Source organism: Papaver somniferum, chromosome 6, assembly GCF_003573695.1.
Source record: "Papaver somniferum cultivar HN1 chromosome 6, ASM357369v1, whole genome shotgun sequence".
In the NCBI taxonomy this organism is placed as follows: Eukaryota; Viridiplantae; Streptophyta; class Magnoliopsida; order Ranunculales; family Papaveraceae; genus Papaver; species Papaver somniferum.
The window spans coordinates 72,257,771-72,274,604 of NC_039363.1; the positions used below are offsets into that span (position 1 = coordinate 72,257,771).

Sequence of the window (16,834 nt, forward strand, 5' to 3'; positions counted from 1 at the left end):
AAACACATTGATAAGCTACATTGCTTGTATTTCACTAACATAATGTAATCAGGTTTGAACTACTACATGTCCTGAGATTCAATATGTGATTCAGCATGTCCTGTAGCTTAAAATCTGGTCATGACGCAAATCACTCGGGGCTGCGCCCCTCGTGAGAAGTATATTCAGGGCAATCAGTGGAAAAAGATGAAGTATACACATCAAAAACTACATTGTTGTATATGTAACAGGTTCAACAACTACATTGTTGTATCAGAAAAACCAAAAACACAAACAATACACATCAAAAACTAAAAACATGACCTAATCTTTGAAATGATACACATCAAAAACAACTACATTGTTTGGTTATCAGTTTCATTGTGTTTCAAAATGATAATCACAAATTGAAAAAACGATTTATTCAAAAGGTACAAACATGTCAAATTCACAGTTAATAACAAACAATATGAACATAACAAATAATTTGTAAGTTACATTATTCAGAACAAATATGTTAAAAACAAAACAAAGTTTAGAGCAAAAAAGTAAATCTTACCTGTTAACGAGATTGAATTTCAATAATGAGAAGAAATAAAATCGTTTGATCTCTGAAAATAAAGAATCAAGTTTCCTAATATCTCTGCAAACGATGATTCAATCAAATCCAAATCCAATAATGAATCAAGCTTCATAAGATCTCTGCAATCGAAAACTGAAGTAGATCTTCAGATTCAATGATTCGAATATGCAAACACTTCTGATTTCAGTTGATTTCAAAACCGATTTCGAAATGTCGACTCAGTTGAAGGACAATTATTCTAGAACAGAATTAATGGAGAATCTTCTTCTTCAATGGAGAATAAACAAATCTTACTCTGAAGCTACTTAACCGATTTCAATTGATTCAACTAGATTGAAGATTCAAAACTGTATGTTTCTTTTTCAATGGAGAATAAACAAATATTACTCTGAAACTGGTTCACCGATTTCGATTGATTCAATTCTCAGCTCTCTTTCGATTGATTCAGTTCTCAGCTCTGAGCTCTCTCTGAAATTTTTTTATTTTCGAGAAAACAAAACCTATATATGTTCGGACATAATAAATGTTGTGGAGGTTAAAAACGGGTTTTGACTTGTTAAAGATATTCAACCCATTGCGAAGTTGTCCCTGAAGATTATTCGTGCTAAACCCATGGATATTAGGGGTAATAATAACATTCCCACTAAAAACTTAGCATACATGATGGGGTAGACACATAATTGTTGGGGGTATATAGATAAAGATGTAATTGTTGGGGATATAGATAAAGATGTATCGTTAGTATTTTTGGAGTATACGGAAGAACACCCTAATAGGATTCCAAAGAAAACCAAGCCCCGAAAACACTCAATGAAGCGCCTTTGCGGTCCTTTCTGTAAACAATGGAGAAAATTATAAGAGTAGTGACTCAAATAGCTTATACACCATTAACGGACCTCTCAAAATCAGAACTCTCTTTTCTTCATCGTTCTCTTATTCCATTCCTATGTCTCTCTTCTTCTCTCTACAAACTCTCTCTTTCTCTCCGTCACCAGTTATACCACTTTGGTTTCTTTCACAAACACAGGTACAATTTCTGCACTTACTTTCCCGTCTCTTCCTTCCGTCTAATTAGGTTAATCAGTAAACTGATTTCATGCTTTTAATTTTTCCATTTTTACTCCATTAGATTGCCTGTACCAGTAATTAGTGTTGGAAATTTAACTTGGGGTGGAAATGGAAAGACACCTATGGTTGAATTTCTTTCTCATTGGCTTTCTAATGCTGGAATTTCACCTCTCATTCTCACTAGGGTAACACTTTTCCCCTTTCACTTGTTCTTCTGTAGTTCACAAATCACAATTAATTGTTTTGGTTACTGTTCGATAATTTGGGAGTATACTTATATATGTTTGTTGTATTGACAGGGGTATGCAGGAGGGGATGAGGCTAGAATGCTTCGACGACATCTTCTCAACACTTCTACAAAAATTGGGATAGGTGCGAACCGGGCGGCTACGGCTACTCAGTGTTTTGAAAGATTTGGTTACTTGGATCCCTGTAAAAGTATGTGCCTTGAGGGGCTTTGCTCTGACAAGAGTATAGGTTTAGGTTCCAAATCAGACAAAATTGGTGTTGTAATTTTGGATGATGGAATGCAGGTGGAGATTTTACTTTTGGGATCTAATGCTAGCGATTTTCACTGTGGTTTTTTGTTTTTGAGTATCATGTTATGTTTCTCAATTTAGCTTGTGCTTACTTGGATGACAGCACTGGAGCCTGTCCCGTGATCTTGAGATTGTTATGGTTAATGGAGTTATGCCATGGGGAAATACTTGTTTAGTTCCACTTGGACCTCTAAGGGAACCGTTATCTGCACTTCAACGAGCAGATATCGCAGTAGTTCATCATGCAGACTTGGTATACAACACTGAATTACATCCTTTAACTTATATTGTTCTTTCTCCATTGAGTGGTATCTCTTTGAGAACATACATACTATTGAATGCCTCTCTTTTTCTTTTAAATATTAAATGGAATTTCCCTGCACCTTATTGTTGAATTAGATTCCTCATAATTTGTTTTGTTGTTTAGGTGTCTGATCAAGAGCTCAAAGGTATCAAAGCTACTATTAGAGAGCTCAAACAGACCCTTCCAATTTTTTTCACAAGATTGGCTCCCTCATGCTTCTTTAACGTCAAGGACTGTGACACCAAATTGCCATTAAGAGTGATGCATAATATGGTTATATTATGTGTGTCTGCCATTGGATCTGCAAATGCTTTCGTATGGGCAATTGAAAAGGTACTTCTCTTAGATATATTTTACTTATTATTCTAGTATGTGAATATTTTATTTTAATTTGAAGAATAGTGAAGTGTCGGATCATGCAATATCTTGAAAAAAGATATTTCTGCAGTGGTGTTTTGCCTGTTTACTGTAGTTAGAAGGATTCAATAGTTGACATGATTCGCGGAGCTGCTCTAGATTTTTTTTTTCTTCTTTGAAGCTACTATACCATCCCAGCATTGCCTCTTTTTGCATCTCTTGCAACTCATTTTATATCTTAAGTAATTTTTTGTGAAATTCTTGCTGAAAGATAACTCATCGCAGGTAGGACCAGCTTATGTTGATCGAATGGACTTTATTGACCATTACTTACTCCAAAAGAAGGTGCAAAGATCCTTAATTTCTTGGTTTGTCATGTCAAAATGGTGTTTTCATTAACTAGTACGAATTGCTTAGCCAAGTCTGACGTGGTCATAACTTTCATTTGATCTAGGATATTGAGATGATACTAGAGAAACTAAGAGTACTTCAGAAAGATTATGGAACCAAGCCGGTTGTTGTAGTGACAGAAAAGGTGAATGTAATTTGAATTAAACTGTCTGGTATAATTTTAGAACAGAACTTGGATAAGCTTATCTCGTTTTTGGTGCAGGACTATGATCGAGATCCTTTAATTTTGAATAGACTGGATCCTTTCGAGGTTTTGGTTCTCTGTTCCCAATTGGAAATTGTTCCTTCTGTTGGAAATACGGAGGAGACTTTTCAGAAATTGTTAAAGCAGCTTTTGAAGATTAGCATTTCTATAAGGTAATTATGGAATTCCTTTCTTGCTTTCTGTGCGTGATTTTTAGAGTTCAAATGTTGATTTAAGCCCATAAATGAGACAACAAGTACAAGTCAGAATCAATCCATGAAAAAGGAACAAAGAAAGGGTCAGAAGGAGAAAAACACGATATTGCTGACAAATTTAAACAATTTTTTTTCTTTGATCTGTGGCTTGCCAGGGGAAGACCATGATCAATGAAAAGGCCATCTTGGGATCATGGCATTATTATCGGCAAATTACGTGGAGGTCATCAATTTGGTATCGTACTTGAACGCACTTGATGGCACCATCTATGAATTAAGGAACGAGGTCGCATTTGCCTGCAATTATACAAATAAGCCACTTAGGGGTGGTGGTGGTCGGGGGTGTAACCCAGTAGGCAGTAACCCAAACAATCCCAAGTTTTCTGATAAATTTCCAAACATCAAACGCTCTGGGTTGCACCATGTGGGCTGCGTTACTAGCATATTCTATGTGTAAAAGATTATTTTGAAATAAAACAAGATCTTTATTCTCTTTTTGATAGAAAAAACAAGAACTTCTCTTGGATAGATACTACCGACCAAAGAAAAGCTGATAGAAATTATGAATAGTAATTAGTACAGTACTGCTGTCAATACTGCCTTATGTTTCCAGAAGTGATTATTTGACAAGACTAACTAACTGTCTTTAGGTTCAAATCCAACGGGTCATACTCCAACACGTGTGTATTGACAAATATCTTCTATCTTCACCATCTCCATCCGAAAGTTATAGTAAAACTAACTAATATTAGTCTTCTTCACTTTTCATCTGTGTCAGAAGAAGACTCAGAACGTGTATCCAACGATCAGCTCAACTACTCTCTCTTTCTTCTTCTTCTTCTTTCTCTCTTCTTAGTGCATTCATTCCTTTTCTCCAGCTGTGTTGTCCCAGTCTCTAATAAGAAGGGGGAAAATACCATTTCTGATTATTATTTTTCTTCACTAAATTGGTGGGGTTCACCACACACCAATTCTTCGTATTCCTAGTAAATGCAGTTCTGGGTTCTTCAGAAATGCTCCAAGAACATTTACTACAGTGTGTTCGGATCAGCTTCTGAAACCAACAGTCTGTTCTAATGGCTGTTCCTAGTTGGGTTGTCGGTGCTCCTCAATTGGGTTTGAGTAGGAGAGATTTGGTTTCTCCCAAATATCCTGCGTTTGGTTTCAGCTATAAAAACACAAATGCTGAAAATTTTCGTAAATGGGAATGTTTTAGTGTTTTGGGAAGTTTATGTGTTCAAAATTTTCAGAGGGGTTTAACAGCTATAGAGGAGGATAGTTCATCATCGATGTCAGATATTTGTCAAGAAGAGTGTGTTAAACGTGAGGAATTACAGAAGAGCTTCACTTCTCTCCCAAGTGAGTACACTTAGTAAATATCTTGGGTGTGATAATATTTAGTTAATGTTCGTGTCAGATTATTGATGAGCTGACTTGCATTCCAGCTTAATTTTCTCATACATAGATAAAAATTAAATCTTTTCAATGACATATAGAGTAGTTCTCATAGGATTCATATTTAGGCTGTGTTTGGGCCAGGCATTGTTATATATTCAGGTTTATAAGTATTTTATAGTTCTATTCATGTAAAGAATCTGGTTGTGGACATAGTAGTTAATTTTGGTAACAGTTTACTAGTTTATAAATTCATATAAATGACCTAAGGTGGATTTCTAGCTGTACTATCTGTTGAGGTTGTTTGTGAGAATAATTTTGGTTCCTTCATTGTAAAAATAGTCTACAAGTAGCATTGCAACCATCGGTGGCTAAACCGTTGAAGTATAATTCAGAAGTGGTAACTGGCATGGGTTGCGTAATTCTTTAAATATTATGTTCTTTAATGTAATGCATGTAATGAGATTCTGCTTTACTTATATGCAATTGAGATGCATCTCTATTTCTTTCTGGGTCCTAACTGTTTGCAATGTGGTCATGTGGCTGATTTATTCACTCTTTTGCATTTCATAGCTTGAATATTTATGTTGCAGGAGCACTGTCTGTAAGCAATCTTTCCGCATCTGCCGGTGATGGTTCGAAGGAGCGGGTAGCATATAAGGTAAATTGCATACTTAATAGTTGAGGTCAGACGATAATTAAGTTACTCATTAAAAAAACTTATATTTTATACTGATTTCATCACCTAATCTAGGGGGTACCAGGAGCATTCAGTGAAGTCGCTGCCCTTAAAGCATACCCTAAATGTGAGGCTGTTCCTTGTGATGATTTTGAAGCAGCGTTCAAGGTTTAGTTAGACGCTGTGATTTATGTATCTGAGTCGATATCCTTTTTTGCTGCTACCTCTTATTCCGTAGATTTCTGTTGTCAGGCAGTTGAGCTGTGGCTGGTCAACAAGGCAATACTTCCTATTGAGAGTTCTATAGGTGGAAGTGTACATCGAAATTATGATTTACTCCTTCGTCATAGGCTGCACATTGTGGGTGAGATACAGTTAGTTGTCAATCACTGCCTCATGGCACTACCTGGTGTGAGAAAAGAAGAGCTCCACCGTGTTTTAAGTCATCCCCAGGTTAGTCTCTCTTTTTCTATCTCTCCTCACGGCCGACAATGCAGTGTTCAAGTCCCATTATTTTCATAGTCAGCCTTCCGCATACACTTTTTTTTATCTGTTCGCTTGCAGGCACTCACTCAATGCGAAATCAGCTTGGGTAAGTTGGGAGTTGTCAAAGAAGGTGTAGATTCCACAGCTGGTGCAGCTCAAGTAATTGACATACATCTCTTTTATTGAATGTTGAACTTTCTACTGACACTTTTTACTTGAGGAGAACTCTCTAACAAGGGATTTCTCAATCAGTTTGTGGCCTCAAATTCCCTAAGGGATACTGGAGCTGTTGCTAGTTCTAGAGCTGCACAACTGTATGGGCTTGATATACTCGCAGAAAAAATCCAGGTTCTCTCTCTCTCTCTCTCTCTCACTCGCTCTCTGGTTTCCGCAACTACATTCTGTGTGACAATGTATTAGAGGTCGATTAAGACAAGAAGGCCCGCTTTACCTTTTCATTATGATTAGGCGAACTTCTGCCTGACTCTTCTTAATTTTACATTTTTTTACATTGAGTAGGATGACTCAGATAATGTCACACGTTTTCTGATACTTGCGAGGGAGCCTATATTTCCAATAACTGGCAGACCCTTTAAGGTAAATTACTTTCTAATGCTCATCTTAGTTAGTTACTTTTTAAAACTTATTTTCAAGTCAGCAAATGATGTTTGCAGACAAGCATTGTCTTCACTTTAGAAGAAGGCCCTGGAATACTATTTAAAGCTCTAGCAGTTTTTGCTATGAGGGACATTAATTTGACAAAGGTATCTCAAAGTAGCAGTTCTGTTGTTTTCACCTATTTCGTCTAGTAAATTCAGACCGTATCTCACATTTTGTATGTCTATACAGATAGAGAGCAGACCACAGAGAAATCGACCTTTACGGGTTGTTAATGACTCAAAAAATGCGGGTGCGAAGTAAGTGAGGATTCTTTTTTGATCAATCACTAAAAATCAAATCAAAGCTATTTTTTTCTTGGATCCTTGCGGAATGCTCATCGTTGAAGGGAGCATTGTCATTTTTCTTCGATCCTTGTGGAATGCTCATCGTTGAAGGGATTAATATGCATTGTCAAATTTGTAATTGTAGTTTCTCATCTAGGGTTTGAAACTGCTATTAATTTCCAGAGGCTTGTAGTCGTTCTGGGATTTTCCAAGAAACCAAACAGTTTCTGATTTGGGATTTCATTGTGTCATCTAGTGATCAAAGTGAATAATTTCTGGTTACAGGTATTTCGACTACCTTTTCTATATTGATTTTGAAGCTTCAATGTCAGAGCCTCGCGCACAACATGCTTTGGGACATTTGCAGGTTTGTCTACACTATTCAAGAAAAAGGATAATTTCCATTGTATCACATCTATGTCCAATAAAGGGGCCGCCAAAAGGACATACCCCTTTAACTGAAGGAGCTTGGCAGTCTGGCACACCCATGTATATGAAATCTAATGCGTGGGATTTCCTTTTAGGTTCTTGCTATCGCTCCTTTTTGCAATTCAAACAATTGTATCTGTTTGGTATACCATAATGATTTCTCAAGCTCGTTTATATATAATTACAACGGGAAGAGCTTCATTTGAGAAAATTCTGCATTTTGCTGTAGGAAATTGCAACGTTTCTTCAGGTTCTCGGTTGTTATCCCATGGATGTGTCTCTGTAAATGTGGTTCTCCAGATGTATCTTCTCGTATCATTATGCTTTGCAGAAACAGGATGCCACTTGCTCAATCAATTCTACCATCGATACCCTTTGTTGCCGCATTGCTATCTCGAAGCCTCATTGTTGCATGTTTAATACTTCTGATAAATCGAAACTATCTTTCATCAGTCATGAGGTCTCTGTGGTAAACTGCAGCCACATACAATATAAACGAAAAATCTGTTTGAGCAATTATTACCAAGGATGTACATCTATGTGGTTGCTTGAAGAGTCAACAGGTTTCGAAGGTACAAAAACTTAGATCGGTGGCGTAAGAGTCCGGAAAGGTTAAGGTTTCTCTCCACCAAGTTACATTTGTTGATTCTTCTATTCATTTGTTCATTCTCTCGGGTTTATTACATAAGTAAACTTCATGTAACATATTTTATTTTTTCCGATCAGTAGCTAAGTTAAAATAATTGACGAAATTGTTATGAACTCTTTTCAGAACGAGTAACTGTTGATTCTTCTATCAGATTTACAGCATAACCATCCATTTGTAGCAAAAATAGATAAATTTGCTTAACATAGATAAATTGATTTTAGTACCAAAATTAATCAAATATAAAAAATAAGAAAGTGAGATAATCTCTGAAAAAACTTTATTAGACAAGTGGAATTATATAACAACGCTGAATTGGGGGCCATGGAAATTAATTGGGGGTCAGACACATTTTATATCCACACCAAAAGATATATGGGGCTTCCAAAATGATGGTGAAATAACTATTTTACCCTTCTCTAATAACTTCTTCTTCTCCTCCGCTCCCTCTCTCCCACTGTCTCCCAATCCATTAACGACTTCTGAGAAAAAAAATTCTCACCGATTCATCGTCGTAAGTGAACTAAAACCCCTTAATCTAAGTTGGGTTTGCGTTTTAATTTGATTTGTTGATTGAAAAATTAGGTTTTCAAATGCAAAATTGCAGTTACAGTTCCAGGGTCGTTAACCACGGTTTTTTATTGCTTAACGATTTTTAATATGCATGTTGAATTGATGAAAAATCGTTAACCATTAGGGTGTAGTAGATAACGACCCTAAACCTGGTTTCTGCCCTAGAATAGTGTCGTCTAGGGATTTCTAAATCGTTAACGATTCTTCTCGACGACCCTTTTTAAATACGAACGACTCTGTCTTATGCAGAACCACCTCTCTGTCCCAAATAATGATAGGGTCGTAAATATATTTCTAAACCATTAACGATTCTTTGTTTGACGACCCCTTTATGAAACTAACGACTCTATATGATACAAAATTTGTTCCCTGTTCAAAAAATAGGAAGGGTCGTCATGTCAATTGGTTGTAGTCGTTAACTATGTTGAAGGGTCGTCATGTCAAATTTTTGAAGTCGTTAACGATGTTGAAGGGTCGTTAGGTTATATAAATTTTGCCTGCCGACCCTTGATCTATGAAATGGCTCGCTAGGGTCGTCAGTATATAAGAATGCCTTAACGACCCTAAGAGTAACATCTTCAGAGAGTAAAAAGTTTTAGAGTCGTTGGGTTCTAAACATATTAAGTTAACGACTCTATATGACCTAACTAGCTGGATTCCTCAATTATATCACACTTGGTTGACGATTTTTCATAACCCACAAAAGTTGCAGGTTTGAGTCGTCAAAGGTTGTGTCAAGTAATTGACGACTCCTTAGAGTCGTTCGTTTATTACCCTCTCGACTTAACGACCCTCACTCTGAGTAGTTGCATAGTATACATGAATCGACCACTTGGGGCATCATTCATACAATTTGAAGAGTATAGAAAGTTTACCTGATTGTTTTGAGTTTTGGGTTCTTCATTTTGAGGATTGGTTCATTCATTTTGAGCAATATGATTCCTCTACTGGAATCCCTCGAAAACTCAACTTCTTCCACTCCACAACACAAAAACACAATTTTTCTTTTATCAAAATTTTATCCCTAAATCTGATTTTAATCTAACTAAATTAATTAACAATTAATTAACTTAATTACCACTAATGATTTGGGGTAGTTTAGCCATTTAAAAAAGTTGGGGATAAGGGATAACTCCCAATTACTATTTCATGACCTTTTTTTGTCCTGTAGCTAGAGATCCCCAATTATTTTTTCACGGCCCCCAATTCAGCCTTGTTATATAGGCTTAACCTAGGTTACAATGACGGACCTACAGCTGGGCTAAAGGGGGCTTTAGCCCGGGTAGGATTTCCAGTCTACAAGCCATTTTTTTTTTTTGCTCGACCAAGGCTTCTAGCCCGGGTCTTAAAAAGAAATTTATCTTTCCTGGGTCCGTCCCTGCTAGGTTAAGATGTTTTTCCTTGGGATGTTTACATTTAACAGACTTAACTGCGGGTGGGTATGGGTATGTTTCAGAATATGTGAAAGAGAGGCAACGCCCTTCTTCAAGATCTTGTCCATCGTTAACCAGACAATTATTAAAGCGCAGCCTTCTAAAGACTCGCGGATTTATCAATTTTGCCGAAGCAAACCATCCACAACTTAAATAGATACAGTATGCGGTACAATTCGTTGCAATGTTGCATATATTTACCAAATGCTCTGGTAATCCACCTGGTAATGGATCCACGCGGCCTTGATATACTGCTAAGGTATCAGTTGGACACTTCGTGGCTCTACGGCCTCGGCCGTGTCGCTGATGATGTCCATTTTGCACTTCAACAACAAAGTACAGTATATTAGAAGATTTTCAAAGTTAAGGAAATGATCAGTTTTAGTGTTTCTCTGAATTAAGTAGTTGAAGTCGTTGAGAAGTTTTACCTGGGTTAGATGGGTTAATTGAGTGTGTACAATTGACTCTAGCAAAACTAAATGATGATAATTGCGATTGTTCAGCACCGGCATCTTTCTGTCCCAAAACCGAATCAGATGTATGGCATACCACTGCACAATTAAAACATTAACTGTTAGAACTTCTAGAAATTAAAAACAAATAAATAAAATAACCACTGTTAATCTTAGATGACGTGAATGCATTATTAGATTACCCTAAGCCAAAAAAAGCAGAATCTGAATAGAGTGACCCATTGAAATAACTCTAATCCTGTTGTTCACGAAGATGTATCTGACAATGAACTTAGACGAAAACCCAAAGATTACAAGCTTCAGTGCTTCACCAAAGATTGATTTATAAACAGACATGGTAAAATAGGAGAGCTATATATTCCTTTTAATTATTACCTTTTTTTTTTTTGATATATTACCGTTTATAGATTTATTTTATTTTGATAGTCATAGTGTCGAGTTATTTCCTTATATAAGATGGAATTCTCCTTCCAACTATCGGCCTTGAATTCTATGTTTGTTTCATGGGAGCAGAGTAGGCTCTTTCTGGAACAGGTTAGCTGGGCCAGCTGCGCATTCTTCACTTACCGGCATTCCCCAAAAAGCTTGTCAAAATACTCTAGTGCACAGACTTTCCATTACCAATTCATATAATCACCACGTATAAAAGAGGCATTTAAGATGGTGACAAGATAAAATAACCATTATCATAATTATTAAAACTCCGTGCTAAACATGGTCTGCAACTCTGGATTCCACATTTTTATTAATGCCGTACATAGTTATTACATAGATACTAGCTACTAGAGGCTGTAAGCTTTCAACATGATGGAGAGCTATCCTTCGCTGCCATATCTTTGCCCTTTCCTACTGGAGCTCCTTCAGGAAATCCTCATTGTCAACCAATACCTAGAAAAATGCATCAAGAGAAACATATTGATCAGCATGTCAATCTGAGTATAGCACCGTAAATGCTGCATTTTGAAGATAATCTTGAAAGCTAGGAATCCTGTGTCAAATATCAGGCATACACATGCATAATATCTAGCAACAGCAGTGCAATTAGAACCTCAGGTAAGGGCACATATCATGCAAAATATCTATGAAGATTATCATAATCAAGTCAAGACTGTTGATAAATATGGACTCACTGTTTTCCAGCCATCTGGGTCAACAAAGGAGGTAATTTTGGTGTTGAGCCCAGGAATTGGACCAGGTTGGCGAGTGATCTTTCCTCCCAGCTCTTGGGTAACTAGGTTAACAACCTCACCGCTTTTGTATACATCATCTGTACTGATTGCGATCTGGAAACAACAATTGATTAAAATTTATAACGCTATTCGATAAGATGAAATGATAGTTCAACTGGCAAAGTTGATTATGAAATAACCTACCTGTGCATATGCATTACCCTTGGTATACTCAGTGACACCATAATTATAGGTTAACTCAACAACCGTTGTTTCCAGTTCATCTGCATAGCCCATCATTGCTAGAGTGTACTGTCAACAGATTAGCTGGATAAGTGCCCAAGTAAAAATCCTCGCGGAGAGTAAGTTGATGCTTAAGAAGCAAGACTCCATGACAATATAAATGGATAACTTCAAGTTATAAGATGCATCGTGTACCTTGTGCTCAGGCCTATCAATCTTCCTCAAGAGCTTCATCCCCAAGGCCTGCATAAATGTAGAGGTATATAACAGCAAACTCTATGTAGCAGTGGTATTTGAATTAGTATGAGATAATAGAAGACAGGAGATATTGTTTTACCTTTTCATAGAACTTAATAGAACGTTCAAGATCACCCACACGGAGCATAACTTGACACAATGGTTCAGGAGTTGGCCCTCTTTGGATAAGCTCAAAAGTGTAACCATCGGGATCCTTCACAAAAGCAATGTGTGATGACCCACCTTTAACTGGACCAGGCTCGCGTGTGACATTTCCACCTTTGGCTCGTATTTTGTCAACCAATTTATAGACCTGCCACAGATTTCGAATCAACTGGGTAAATTCCACATTTGGGATGACATAATCATGTTTGCAAGAAATTCCACATTTGGGATGACATAATCATGTTTGCAAGACGAATTCTACAGTATGAAACTCACATCATCAGTTGCAATTCCGAAGTGCCCAAAGCCTGTTCCAATGTCGTAACTATCCACTCCATAATCTGAAAATGAACGCAAAATTAGAGTCCACTAAAAACTATCCTAAAGCTGTATATACCACACACAATAACAAAACAAAGATTAGTAAAGAAATCAAAATAAAATTTTGCCATTAACAAATAATAATTCTCCATCGCGCTGATAAGCTATTTCATACACTAACAGATAGTAAATCTGAGTTATACCAACTATCAATGAAAAAACACCCTAATCTCTAGGGATGGACAAAGTTTAATTAAATTACAGGACTGTTTTCTGAAGCAAAGCACAAAAGCACACCTCTCAAGACTAAATCGGGAGTAAACTGACTTTCAAACTGTCCTATTTTATTATATGCGATGGTAAGTAAGCTAGAAAAGCAACTACTCGAGGCATGGAAATGAAAAATTATAAAACTAACAGTAGACATAAACGATGAACTACTAACCATTCTCAACCTCTACTTAGCCAACTCAAACATTTATTGCAGTTCTGAAATTGTGCTATTTTCCCTTACTTATAAGATCGGCAAGATACAAAGTGAAAATTCAATTCCACTAACTGGAGTAATTAACAACACAAAAAATTCACATAATAACTCATTCTGGATCATAACTCAAATGAGCAATGGAGCTTCAAATTTCAGCAGATTAATCACCCTGACCTCCCTGGATCGGCAAAAAACAATCCACAGACACAAGTGTTTCCTAAAAATGCAGCAAGGCACATACATACCTTTGAAGCCTAAATGGAGACAAGCAAAAACACTGTCTTATATTTGTATTACTAAGATTGGTGGTTAAGCTAGAAAAACAACTACTTTCATTAGAAATTAAACATTTGAAGTAAATATTCGTACTGTAAGTTAGTTCAACAACAAAATGTTTATCTTCAGGTCCAAACCCAAGGAAAGCATTTGAGTATTTCTCGTCTGGAATATCTCTTTGCCTCAACAACTTCATCCCAAGACATTCTGTGTAAAACCTGATTACATTACAACAATTCACAAATCAACCATCCAACTTAATTTTCATATAAACAAGCCCGAAATACAATAATCAGACTCAAGATAAATTTCAAAACATAAGTATAAAAATAAAAAATTAAACATACTCAATGGTTTTTTGAAGATTTCCAACTCTGTAGACAGCATGAAGCATTCGATGCTTATCTTTCTGTACCCAGTCCAATACATTCTCATTTTCTCCAGCCATTTCCTATCAAATCTATAAAAAAAAATGCACACAGATTATTACAGACAATCTCTCAAGTTAAATTTCAGCAAGAAAAAATCTGGGTTCGGATCATTTGACGACAGATCAATAAAAAATTAAAGCCTGAATTTGAAATACTTACTGGTCAACGAGACCCAAACCCTAGACGATCGGAGAGTGTAAGAAGTAAGCAGATGAGAGTGATAAATATACACCAAACTTGGAAATCTCTTTAGCTCTGGTGAAAATAGTAATTACACTTGGTGGTAGTACTATTGTGTGACGAGACGTACAGAAGCTTATATTAAGAGTTTGAAAAAAAGATGACATTAGAAGACAGACAGGGTCGACGTAGGGGTATTTAGGAGTGCACATACCCTATCCATACCCGCCAATCCTACCCTACCCGCCAGTTTTTTAAATGTATTCTACCCTATTCACTATTTGACGGGTAGGGTGGCGGGTAAAGATTTTTTTAACCGCCAGTAAACGGGTAGGGTGGCGGGTGTAGGCCATATCCTATCCGCCCTACCTAGGGGTGCACATACCCTACTCATACCCGCCAATCCTACCCTACCCGCCAGTTTTTTAACCGTATCCTACCCTATCCATTATTTGGCGGGTAGGGTGGCGGGTAAAGATTTTCTTAACCGCCAGTAAACGGGTAGGATGGCGGGTATACGTCATATCCTACCCACCCTACCCGTTGTGCAGCCCTAGGGGTATTTCGGCTATTTGCGTGCGAGATGAAAGATCGCGTTGGCTGATGAATTTACGAATACTTCCCAGAAGTATTGGCACATTACATGTAAGATTTTAATTCGTTATCCACGTGTTAATCGACGTCTTTTCGTAGTGTGTGCGTGACTGTGTATAATAGCCATAAATAAGACTAGGACCACTGGGTACGGGTAAAGATTCCAATTCAGCTTAAAAGATGTGGTCATGTAGTGGGCACGGTGTACAAAAACCAGTAATCAGATCAAGCAAGATAAACCACTATTAATCAATGGGGAATACCAGTTGGTTTGGTGTTAAATTCTAAGTTATATGTTGGAGGTTCAAGTCCCATGCAAATCATATTGCAGAAAATATCAAATGAACGTAGCAACACATACTGCAATCTTGAACATCTTGATGATTGAAAAGGAGAGTGTACCAAGCATAGCGGGCCCCGAGGCAAGGCTATCAAGGTTTTATCTCGGGCAGCATGTTCACTAGGGCAACAAATTAGGATATTTTGTAGGCATTTTTAGGTTTAAAAAGGAAACAGTTGCTTTGAACTGAAATTAGAAAAAAAGATTTGTCTAAAATCTTATGAAAATGAAGACGCCGGAACATATTAAAATCTAGTATAGTGGTTCCAATTTGATAGCAAAGAGTTAAGAGCTTAAACTATTGAAGATCAATATTTCAATTTTCTATATAGTTAACTTCTCTTTTAGTGAATATAAAGAGTTAAGAGTTTAAACTATGTGAACATATGAGATATTCGTTCTAATCACCAGAAATATGATGGCAAATAACAAATCTCACAAAATAAGCAATACACACATACACACACACAAGTAGCTGTTTTCTAGACAATTGGGTCATTAATGTTATAAATTCTGCTGGTCTAATTGATATAAGGTATTCAGGGAGTCATCACACTTGGTCTAATAGGATAAATGGAAAAGGTTATAAAAGAGCTAGAATTGATATGGCATTACAAAATTCAATCTGGTTATGTGACTATCCGGATTCTAAAGTTCAACATCTTCCATTCTTAGGGTCAGACCACTGTCCAATTATGCTTACTACAGAACAAAATACTTGTAAACCTAGGAATGCTTGGAAATTTTATAGATGCTGGCTTCGAGATCCAAACTGCTTTTAGCTCATATATGATACCTGGAAGTCTACTCTTTATGATCAGGACACAACAAAAAAATTATCAGTTGCTAGAAGAAATCTCTCTAAATGGAATAGATAGCATTTTGGTAAAATAAATTTCCAAATCAAACAGATTCATGAGTGTTTAGCTTTTCTTCAAACTCAAGCTTATAGTGATGCCACTTCCAGTAAGATTCAATTCAACATAGAAAAACTTAATTACTGGAAGAAAATTGAAGCTAAATTTTGGCAACAAAAATCAATGGATCACTGGTTAAGAGAAGCTGACAACAATACAGCTTACTTTCACTCTTTCGCAGATAGGAGAAGATCAAGAAATCATATTTATGCCTTAAGAGATTCTAATGGCCACTGGTATCATAATGCAAAAGACTTAGTTGACCTTCTCACAAAATATTTTTCTTCAATAGCAATATCTACAGCTCCTAACTTTCAAGAAGATTCCTTCAGTATTATCACTCCAGTTATCTCACAGACAGAAAATGAAGCCTTAGTATCTACCCCTACCGAAGAGGAAATATATTATGTGCTTAAAAGTATACCTAGCTGGAATGCACCATGCCCAGATGGTTTTCCAGCAGGATTCTTTCAAACACAATGGTCTACGGTTGGGAAGGATATTATTCAAATGGTGCAAGATTTCTTCATGCTAAAGAAAATGCCACCGGACATAAATCAAACTATAACTTGTCTAATTCCAAAAAATCTTCACCCTTCAACACCAGCTGATTACATATCAATTGGTCTTTGTAATATAACTTATATAATAATTTCTAAGCTGTTGGTTTCAAGGATGAATCCACTGATGGAAAAAATAATTTCTCCTACTCAAGCTGCTTATGTTCCAAAAAGATATATTAATGATAATACAATAATGGCACATGAGTTGATACA

The 16,834-nt window shown here is 36.6% G+C and overlaps 3 protein-coding genes across 4 annotated transcripts; 2 read left to right on the forward strand and 1 right to left on the reverse strand.

Moving 5' to 3' along the window:
• Positions 1-1,309: 1,309 nt before the first annotated feature.
• On the forward strand, positions 1,310-4,135 carry LOC113287965 (probable tetraacyldisaccharide 4'-kinase, mitochondrial). Its single transcript, XM_026536873.1, has 9 exons — positions 1,310-1,589; positions 1,692-1,815; positions 1,930-2,163; positions 2,273-2,422; positions 2,597-2,806; positions 3,116-3,175; positions 3,285-3,365; positions 3,444-3,598; positions 3,796-4,135. Exons 1-9 carry the CDS (start codon positions 1,405-1,407, stop codon positions 3,806-3,808), a joined length of 1,212 nt encoding a protein of 403 aa, XP_026392658.1. The 5' UTR covers positions 1,310-1,404; the 3' UTR covers positions 3,809-4,135.
• A 113-nt stretch (positions 4,136-4,248) lies between these two features.
• Positions 4,249-8,383, forward strand: LOC113287964 (arogenate dehydratase/prephenate dehydratase 1, chloroplastic-like). Of its 2 annotated transcripts, XM_026536872.1 has the most exons (11): positions 4,249-4,999; positions 5,629-5,696; positions 5,790-5,882; positions 5,967-6,167; positions 6,279-6,359; positions 6,453-6,548; positions 6,720-6,797; positions 6,875-6,964; positions 7,050-7,117; positions 7,430-7,511; positions 7,803-8,383. In XM_026536872.1, the coding sequence occupies exons 1-11, from the start codon at positions 4,717-4,719 to the stop codon at positions 7,857-7,859; spliced, it is 1,197 nt and encodes a 398-aa protein (XP_026392657.1). In that variant the 5' UTR covers positions 4,249-4,716; the 3' UTR covers positions 7,860-8,383. The 2 variants fall into 2 exon arrangements, with proteins under 2 accessions (XP_026392657.1, XP_026392656.1); XM_026536871.1 differs by lacking the exon at positions 7,803-8,383 and having other exon boundaries at positions 7,430-7,791.
• Positions 8,384-11,359: 2,976 nt separating this feature from the next.
• LOC113287966 (lactoylglutathione lyase GLX1-like) lies at positions 11,360-14,314 on the reverse strand. Its single transcript, XM_026536874.1, has 9 exons — positions 14,187-14,314; positions 13,944-14,056; positions 13,690-13,814; positions 12,789-12,853; positions 12,448-12,660; positions 12,306-12,353; positions 12,072-12,179; positions 11,829-11,981; positions 11,360-11,586 (listed from the first exon to the last, which is right to left on the reverse strand). Exons 2-9 carry the CDS (start codon positions 14,042-14,044, stop codon positions 11,545-11,547), a joined length of 855 nt encoding a protein of 284 aa, XP_026392659.1. The 5' UTR covers positions 14,045-14,056; positions 14,187-14,314; the 3' UTR covers positions 11,360-11,544.
• Positions 14,315-16,834: the final 2,520 nt, after the last annotated feature.